At 37.0% G+C, this 10286-nt stretch overlaps 1 protein-coding gene across 1 annotated transcript; it reads right to left on the minus strand.

The window, feature by feature from the left end:
• Window positions 1–910: 910 nt before the first annotated feature.
• Window positions 911–7818, minus strand: LOC135224433 (gamma-butyrobetaine dioxygenase-like). The gene is made up of 9 exons (XM_064263421.1): window positions 7666–7818; window positions 6340–6439; window positions 5662–5861; window positions 5176–5307; window positions 4498–4691; window positions 3992–4097; window positions 3179–3393; window positions 2186–2346; window positions 911–1417 (listed from the first exon to the last, which is right to left on the minus strand). The coding sequence occupies exons 1-9, from the start codon at window positions 7735–7737 to the stop codon at window positions 1257–1259; spliced, it is 1341 nt and encodes a 446-aa protein (XP_064119491.1). The 5' UTR covers window positions 7738–7818; the 3' UTR covers window positions 911–1256.
• Window positions 7819–10286: the final 2468 nt, after the last annotated feature.

A 10286-nucleotide genomic window follows, 5' to 3' on the forward strand; every position in this document is an offset into this window, starting at 1 on the left:
TATTATTATTATTATTATTATTTTCATTTGAGTAGATGAAACCTAACCACACGGGACAAGCACACACGGGCCATTGACTTAAAATTCAAGCTCCCAAAGAGTGCTGATTTCAACCCCCCACCGCAGACCCCATACTGCAGCAATAACTGATCATGATACAGAGCAGCTAGTGATTTTACATCGCTCTGAGGGAGACGCGAACCCGCGACATCTAAGCGGCATGTCACTACAATAACTACTATAACAGCGGACCAACTTTCTCTGTAATTCTATCGTAGAATTTGTGATGCTAAGTTAGGTTAGTGGGAGAGTGTGTAATGGAGTAGAGAATGCAGTACCCGCTTCAGAGGTTTAGGTTGGGCGATATTATCTGCTGGCATGTGGTATTTCATGTTTATTTTCATGTCTTTTGGACAATTGTTATATAATCTTTCTTTATATAAATCCATAAATACCGAGTCATTCTATATCACTGTGGTACTTGCCCAAACTCTAAAACGGGTTTCTGAGAAAAATCAGACCCATATGAGCTCAAAATTATATTAGTATTTTAAATTTTTTATGTATTTCAGTATTTTGAATCCGGTATGCCTCTGTAATTACTCAAAAGACTCAACTTTAAGATAGCAACAATTCAGTGATTCTAACTATTACAGATTCTTTTTGTCTGGGAAACATTCCCACCCACTTCCTTTCTCTCTCTCTCTCTCTCTCTCTCTCTCTCTCTCTCTCTCTCTCTCTCTCTCTCTCCTTTACACAAGGACTAAGTTTTTAATCATCACTAGGTAAGTCTGTGATGAATAAGATAATGAATATTTTTTAATAACCATTGATTATGGTTATTGTATATCTGTTTGATTTCTGTATTCCTTCTAGAATCTAGACAAGTCTGATGGCAATAAAAGTGAAATTTAAATGCAAAATAATTTATTTGTAGAACAACACATTGCACAGCATAAGTACGATTATCTTCTCGCCCCGTATTATGGGTAAACGTACTTTTGGATAAAATAATGAGACATCTAACAAACAAGGAAAACTATCAAAGACATGAAAGTATTTGAAGGAAAGTTACATAGCTCCAAAGGATTATAAGCAAATAAAAATAATGAATGATCAATAGAACATGCTGAAGTTAATATACTCTGAATACTTTCAAAATGCTTTGAAAGTTTTGTCATTAGATAAAAAATGTTCTGTAGTAATCTCATATGTGTCTGAACAGACGTAATCTCATATGATAAGACGCCATTGTCTTATATTGTTTGAAGTTGACCCAGTTTCTCTTGGATCCTCCTCCTGCGACATCTCGCCTCGTCCCAGTCGAGGTAGGAGGACTCGATGTGTCTCTGGCTGTAGGCCTCGTATCCTTCGCGCCCGTGGAGGCAACGCACATTGTCTAGAGTCATCATATCTCCTGCACGATACGGAAATAGTTGTGAGTAACGATCGGGGAGAACATACAATTCTCGAATCTAGATCTTTCAAGCTATCACTTTCCAGAACAGCTAAGCTTAATTTGTACAAAGGATTCTTATAAAGCTGGGAAGCAGTTCACTTTGTGATAGGGAATCTTAGTTTACCTTAGAATCTTATAAAGCTGGGAATCAGTTCACTTTGTGATAGGGAATCTTATTTGATTTTTAGAACTTATAAAGCTAATCATTCATTTGTGATAGGGAATCTTAGTTTGGACCTTAGAATCTTATAAAGCTTGGAATCAGTTCATTTATAGGGAATCTTAGTTTGGACCTTGAATCTTTATAAGCGGGAATCAGTTCACTTTGTGATAGGGAATCTTAGTTTGGACCTTAGAATCTTATAAAGCTGGGAATCAGTTCACTTTGTGATAGGGAATCTTAGTTTGGACCTTAGAATCTTATAAAGCTGGGAATCAGTTCACTTTGTGATAGGGAATCTGAGTTTGGACCTAAGAATCTTATAAAACTGATAATCAGTTCACTTTGTGAAAGAGAATCTTAGTTTGGACCTTAGAATCTTATAAAGCTAGGAATCAGGAAACTTTGTGAAAGGGTATTAATCAGAAACATAAAATTTCGAATCTATAGAGGTCCTTCAAGCTATGACGTTTCAGAGTAGCTCACATTGACGTGAATTAAGAGTCTTACAAACGCTGGGAATCAGCTAACACTGTACAAGTGACGTGGTTGAAATGATGCCTTACCGGAGTCCATCTTAAAGACGACGGAATTATCGTAAAGGATGTCGTTGAAGAGCTTCATTGCCGAGTAAAAGCTCTTGACTCTGTCTGCTGGAAGGTCGATGTAAGAGTCCCTGATGGCGTTGTTGACAGCAACTCGGACCACTTCTTTTTGGCTGTCAACTCTGGAAAAGTCGATGTTTATATGACGTTACTGATTTGTGAAGAATGCTGACTAAATTACTATTATTATCGTTTTTTTTGGTCTATCGAAATCCTCCGATTCGACTGGGTGGTATAAATATAGTGTGGGGTGCCGGGTTGCATCTTGCCTCCTTAGGAGTCCATCACTTACTTTTCTTATTATTATTATTATTATATTATTATTATTATTATTATTATTATTATTTATTATTATTATTATTATTATTATTATTTTGGTCTATCAAAATCCTCCAATTCAACTGGTATTTATAGTGTGGGGTTCCGGGTTGCATCTTGCATCCTTAGGAGTTCAACACTTTTCTTGATATTATTATTATTATTATTATTATTATTATTATTATTATTATTATTATTATTATTATTATTATTATTATTATTATTATTATTCAGAACATGAACCCTATTCATGTGGAAGAAACCCAAAGGTGCAATTGACCTCAACTTCAAACTTCTAATGAATACAGTTTTCATCTGACAGAAGCAACGGAAGGTAATAGGAAACACTAAGAAAGAAAGATCAGTCATTTGCAAATAAAAAAAAATTAACCTTATGAATAAATATCAGTAACAAGAACTGATCTTCAGTGGTCAAATGGCACTATACTCTTTCATTCACAGAAAAGATGATTTTAAATCTTATTTAATTCACTGATCTTTAGTGGCCCAAAGGGACTATGCTCTTTCATTCACAGAAAAGATGATTTTAAATCTTATTTAATTAACTGATCTTTAGTGGCCCAAAGGGACTATGCTGTTTACATTCCCAGACAAGATGATTTTTTGCGAACTCACGTGATGATGGGGAACCTGGCAATCTTGTAGAACTCGTCCATCTCCCAGGAGTAGTTGGCGTGTCCCTTGTCCCAGAAGTAGGAGTCGGTGGTGGTCAGGATCTCGAAGGCTTGTGGGTGGTTCCTACGAAGGTATTCGGCGCCGAAGAGGCCGTCGGCGATGACGCTTTCTCCCCCCGTGCCCTCGTGCTGCTCCACGCATTGGATGAAGATTATCTAAAAGCAGAAAGAGAAACGTTAAGATAAGAAAACATGTATATAATCAAGGCCACCAAAAAAACAGATCTATCTTACGGTGATCTCGCTATAATGCTGTATGATTCAGAGCCTATAGAATTAGAACTACAGCTTTTTGGTGGACTGCATTAGTGCCAGACGCACCACCATGGCTAATTTTAACCTTAAATTGAATAAAAACTACTGAGACTAGAGGGCTGCAATTTGTTATGTTTGATGATTGGAGGTTGGATGATTAACATACCAATTTGCAGCCCTCTAGCCTCAATATATTTTAAGATGTGAGGGCGGACAGAAAATATGCGGACTGACAAAGTCATCTCATCAGTTTTTTTTTACAGAAAACTAAAAGCAATAGACATTTCTTCAAGGCAGATGGGTGCATAAGTGGGGTTTTAATGGGACAATGTAATCTCTTTCCAAATGATTGCATCATCTATTAATTCATTTTGCAATCAGAGTAAACGCAGCGAGCCAAATAAGACCCTAACCATACTGACAATACGTGAAATTATAAAATCCGATGGAGAAGTCACTAAAATCTTTATTAATACAGGGCATCAGTGAAAGTACTTACCCCAGGCATGTGTTCATACTGAGGGAGGTCGTTGTGCATTCCTAACTTAGCGTTAGTGAACGCAACGTTGTTGGTGTTCGGTCGGTTGATCACAGGTGAACGAGGCCTAAGAGAGTGATAAATAACATAGAAGAGGACTGGCTCTGTGTGTGGCTCTCGAAACGAATTGATTAAAACAATTCTCCAATCGATTAAATAATTTTCTACATACACTCGTTCTCTAGAGGTAATTTTTAGTAATAAACGGTTCTCATGGCTTAGGTAGGTTATTCAACTTGTGATAGTTATGGCAAAACGTTTAAGTAAATCATAAACAAAAATCCTAAGACAACATTCAGTCAGTTTTCAGCTACATTTGTAAATAATATGATATGAGCGAGCAGCTCTCCAGGCAAATTTATCTAAGTGTTATGCGAGATTCTTTTATTAACATATTTAGCAATAGATTTTAAATTAACCCTCGATCAAAGAAATACATTGAAGCAACTGAAAGCTTCCAGACTGACCCATAATGAGACTGCTTCACGAAGGCGATGTGTTCAATCATCTCGGGACCGGCGGTCTCCTTATCGGGGACGTTCTTGAGCATTGCTGAGCCCTGGGTCTCCATGGTCAGGAGCCAGTCGAGGAGGACTCGATCGTCCTTCTTCATCGACTCGTAGTCGAACTCCCTGAGCTTATGGTCGGCGCCCCAAGGCTCCTGCAGAAGGTGAAATGAGAAGTCAGTCAGAAACCTGAGGAGGTTGTTCTCGTATCTCACTTATTTTTTTAGAAATGAGGATCGACTTAGAGTTTGGTTACCTTGAAATTAATTAAAAACCAAAGCGAATAATAATAATGTTAAAGAAATATATAAAAAAGATAAATTATTTGTAAGACTTTATTGAAAGGCAACGTGGAATATTAAAATCAGAGGGGAAAACCATCTCACAAAGGAAGGCTCAAAAGACAAAAATTACTTTCAAAAATTACTTAATGGAAATAGGTACCGAATAAAAATGTAATTTATTACTGTAATTCTTTGTGATTGTATTCAGAAACACATCTCCTCGCGTTATTAACTTATTTTAGGGCATTTCAGGTACTCGAATGAAAAGAGAGGTCATAAGGGCATATCAAATACTGGAAGCAAGAGACGCGTCATAGGTCTAAGCATACGAAAAAAATGCATTCAGAACACGAACCCTTTTGTATGCGTATGTGTTTCGCCTCTTGGCTCTAGCTGTTGGGGTAAAGGCTCTGGAGTGCAGCCAGTCGGATGGGTATTCGCTCACGTGCCCATCATTCCACTCCACTCGAATCATCTCAGCGTTGCTCTGCAAAGAAGTATAGATCCTACAGTTACCTACATTCCTTGTGGAAAACCCGTTCGAGTGACAATTACGAGGAAAATAAAGGAAAAAATGTCTAGTTTATTTCCTGCTTTTTAGTTTCATGTGCTTTGAGAAGTATCACCTACAGTTACTTATATTCCCTGTGAGATCCTCATTCGAGTCACAATCACGAGGAAAATAAAGCAAAAAAAAAATCTTGTTTATTTCCTACTAAACTTCATGTGCTTTGAGAAGTCGCATACCATATTCCTTGCGATTCAAATATTAGTTCGAGTGACAGTCATAACGCGAATACACTAAAAAGGGGGGGGGGGGGGGGGGGGGCTACTTCATTACCTCCATCTTGGTGGCGTTTACATCGAGTTCAAGGTCAGTCAGGAGGAACTTCCTTCCAAGGGCCTGCGGGCTGTAGCAGTCAGGGCATCGGCAGTTGTCCCTCAGCCAGACGAAGGGCATCTGGGTCGAGCTCAGGTCTTCGAACTTCAGGGAGATGCCATCCTTGCCGACTTCTGCTTGCACGATGGAATTTCTTGCGGCTTTGGAGAGGAAAAGTCGATAAGATATGAGGCTTCAAATTAAGATTTTTTAAAAGATGACATAAGTTCTTATTGTGTGAAGTGAAAAAATCCAGTCATCCGGAAGTCATTATAGTTGCAATGGATGGAAAGTGATCCATAGATATAAAATTAGGTATATAAAACATTAAGAAATACTGAATTTTGGGAAAAAAAATCAAGTAATCAGCAAGCCTTTATGACTATAAAGGACGAGAAGTAATGGAGAGATATATGAAAATGCTTTAGATATATTCAGAAATGATAAAACACTGAATATGTAAAAAAAAATAAACAAATCCAAGGAACATGCAAGCTACTACAATTCTCGTAAATGATGTATAGAAGATTTGGATTTCCGAATATTGCATTGGCATTTATGTGAACACTTATCAATACCAAAGAAAAAAGTATTTCAAATAAAGGAGAAAAAATGCCCTCTTTTCTCAGGGATACTTACGAGTTGCAAGGGCTTCTTTTACAGCTTCTTGCTGCCTGGCAGCTGCTGCCAAACTGAAGCAGCGGCTGTTGGGAGATTTGAAAGAAGCTGAAATCCTAACCTGTTGGAAACAGAAGCCAAAGATTTTTACAAACGTTTCTGTTAAAATTTGTCATTTATTCGTACTTGAAGTCATTCATTATTATGGATAGTTTAGAAAATTCGTATTTTTCCGAGATAGTAACCCTCAAGGGTTTTAATCCGGTATGTATCCACCTTTGTGGCGTGTTTAGTACAAGCCCGTTGTGTATTTTTTTTAACCCTATATGTATCGACGTTTGCGGCATATTCAGTAAAAGCCCGTTTGGTATTTTATTTTTTTTAAACCCCGTATGTATCGTCCTTTGCGGAATGTTTAGTACAAGCCCACTGGATATTTTATTTTCTCAACCCAGTATGTATCCACCTTTAGGCGTATTTACTACAAGCCCGTTGGGTATTTTTATTTTACCCAGTATGTATCCACCTTTGTGGCATATTTAGTACAAGCCTGTTGGGTATTTTTTTTAACCCGGTATGTATCCTCCTTTGCGGTGTGTTTAATACAAGCCCGCTGGGGATTAATGTATAAACATAAACAAAAGATTGTAAATATCATGAAGATAATGACTCCCCCCCCCCCCCCCCCCCCCCCCCCCCCCCCCCCCCCGCCCCACCCCCAAATATTAGTCCTAGGTAGTGAACGCCAAGGGTTTTAACCCGGTATGTATCCACCTTTGCAGCGTGTTTAGTAAAAGCCCGTTGGGGATTAATGCATAAACATGAACAAAAGATTGTAAATTTCATAAAGATAATGACCCCCACGCCAACCACCCCCCTCCCCCAGATATGAGTCCCTAATAAGGACCCACGAATTTTGTTGTGGCTCAATATCTAGGAAAGATCCAAAAATGTTAAACTACTAAAAAATTATCTGTTGAAATTATTATAAGGATGAAACATATACTCAACAAGTGTATAAGGTTTAGGGTCTTCTGATCTTCACTTTGCCTTGATTAATTTTTTAAAAAGTCGAAAAAGAGGAACCTTTGCAGGATGGATTGAAATTACTAATAATTATATTTCCCGAAGCAAAGTGATGTTTATACTAATTAGGAAAAAATGCGTGAAAGTATCTTTTCGACTGAATATAATCCAAGAAATAGTCACGATCACTTTTTGATAGCTGTAGGAGACGAGAGAGAGAGAGAGACAGAGACAGAGACAGAGACAGAGACAGAGACAGAGACAGACAGACAGAGATAATTAATGTAAAACAAAAATCATTCAAAGCGAAATCAAACTTACTTGTTGAGCGGCAATACTCCTGACGGATGCCAGTCCTGAGAGCAGAACTCGTGCGCTTCGCCTGGATGCCATTTAGTCGCAGGTTTTCTATAGAAACTCGACACAGAGAAACCTTGACTGGAGACTGATGCCCTGGGTATGTGTCGCCCCGTTTTTATATGCCCACAGAGGTCAAAGTTCGGTCACTGCAGCGAGTTGATCATTCTAGTTTCAGGGCGATCTCGCTTATTTACAGCAACGATAGGTCTCTATCTACCGACGCTGCGCTCGTAAAGGGTCACATGTCCCCAAAACAAAGGTTTGTGGTTCATTGACTCTCTGAGCTAGATTTTACAAGTTTTCACTTTTAATTGCTATTGAGATATGGCGCCTGGTTTTTTTTTTTTTTTTATTTATAATTATTAACTAGAAAGAACCAGTTGAGCTGAAACTATTCACGAGCCCGCATATTGTACATATCGGAAAATCTTATCGGAGAGTTCGCCTTTTTTTTTCTTTTACTACTAAAGCAGGTTAATGAATTTTCAGATAAGAATTTGTACGTTCTTTAGGGGAGCAACAAACCTGTTACAGACCAACTTCTTCCGGATATCAAAGGAGAACTTTAATACCTTATTATATATATATATATATATATATATATATATATATATATATATATATATATATATATATATATATATATATATATATATGTGTGTGTGTGTGTGTGTGTATATATATATTTTAATTTTAGCCATTTTTCCTCTTTATAACTGGTGCATTTCGTCACCAGAGTCACAAGGGGAGGAGGAAAGTGGGGTTTGGAAGGAAATGACATATGAAGAGCAGGTCGTATTACAGTTGAATTTCATAAAAATGTGGTAAATTACAGCTGATTATTGACAGGCTCTCCTAGGGCTGGCCCGAAGGATTAGATTTTTATTTTACGTGGTTAAGAACCAATTGGTTACTTAGCAACGGGCCCTACAGCTTACTGTAGGATCCGAACCACATTATATCGAGGCATGAATTTCTAATCACTAGAAAAAATCTGGTGTTAGCTTTTTAAAATCCATTCTGTGATATTTACATAATCAGAAATGACTTACTTTTGATCTTGAATTGCAGATTGCTTCCATTTGATACTTATTCAAGATAATCAATTACTCATGAAACTTGTGCAGAATTGTCTTTTCTGAAATGTAATAAAATCATTCTTTTTTTTTGACAAATTAATTTTCTAAACATTTTAATTCTGTATAACGTATACTGCATTTATTTTCCCACACTTTCATGGTCTCACGGCTTCAAACAAAGAGAATTGAGTAACTGATAAATGAAATAGTTTATTTAACTTAAATAGATAAGACAGTTAAGGTCCCTGAATTTTTGCAGTGGTCTAGAAAAGTTGAATTTACCTATTAAACGGAAAGTGACATGGTCTATGAAATGTTTGATATTCGAAAATTGAAGGCGATGCCATAGGAGACAAAAAAAAATAAATAAAAAGATGGCTCAGCAGAAAAGGAGGAAGGGGAATTTGTAGGGTGCAAATTTATAATCTCTTTTAAGTCCGGTATGATTCTCTGTTGACTTTCAAAATCAGGCTGCCTTTTTTTTTCTTTTAAATAAATGCCGGCATAGATGATATTGCAAATAACTCTTTTCACGTATTGAGTGATTTTATTTATTTATTTATTTATTTATTTATTTATTTATTTATTTATTTGTTTATTTATTTTTGTGACAGGCACTGAAAGAAAGGACTCCCTTTTTTTTTTTTTTTTTTTTATATTGATCAACCTCGATTTCCCGTCTTGTAAGAAATGCAAATACACTTGCCAGTCTCACTGAAAAATAACTTGCATCACATACAAATACAAGGCTGAGAAGGAAAAGAATCATATAGTTTTATCTGATTAAAGCTCGCATAGAAATCAACGAACATCCCGAGCTGGTATGAGTTTGTGTACTGTATATATACTCGTATCTATAGATTGGTAACCCAGCATACTTTTTCCCGCCAAAATACAGGCTCTTAGCCACGTAAAACTCAGCTTTTATCTGGTATGCGTCAGGCCGAGAGTGAGCCACAGTCCTTGTAAGTAACATGCACTTTCAATATGTTTAAGTTTAGGACAGTGACTCCACGTTTTTTTACCAGCGTGTTCTGGACATTCTCCATGTGTTTCACGTCATGAAATGTTATATCACCCTTTCTTACGTAAACTGGCCTTGCGTAAGCGTCCTTGCCAGAAATGGCATTCGTATGTTTTTCAACTAATGGTTTGTAGGTACCTTCGTCGTATTTATAACTATCTAGACTACAAGCTGTTCATTTTCTGCGCAGTACATTTGCCATGCCTGAATGTCGCTCGAACTACTTGGTTACTCAGATATATTCTTTGCCGAGTCATTTCTACTTTACATGAACTGTGTTGGCGATATAAACCAGTCAATGAAGAGTTAAACTTTGCTTAATTAGATAATACCTATAGCAATAAGTAAGAGCTTGTGTACGTTATATACTCGTTCTACTTTACATGAACTGTGTTGGCTACATAAACCAGTCATTGAAGAGTTAAATTTTGCTTAATTAGATAATACCTGGAACAATAAGTATGAACTTGTGTACGGTA

This window comes from Macrobrachium nipponense, chromosome 12 (genome assembly GCF_015104395.2).
Source record: "Macrobrachium nipponense isolate FS-2020 chromosome 12, ASM1510439v2, whole genome shotgun sequence".
NCBI lineage: Eukaryota > Metazoa > Arthropoda > Malacostraca > Decapoda > Palaemonidae > Macrobrachium > Macrobrachium nipponense.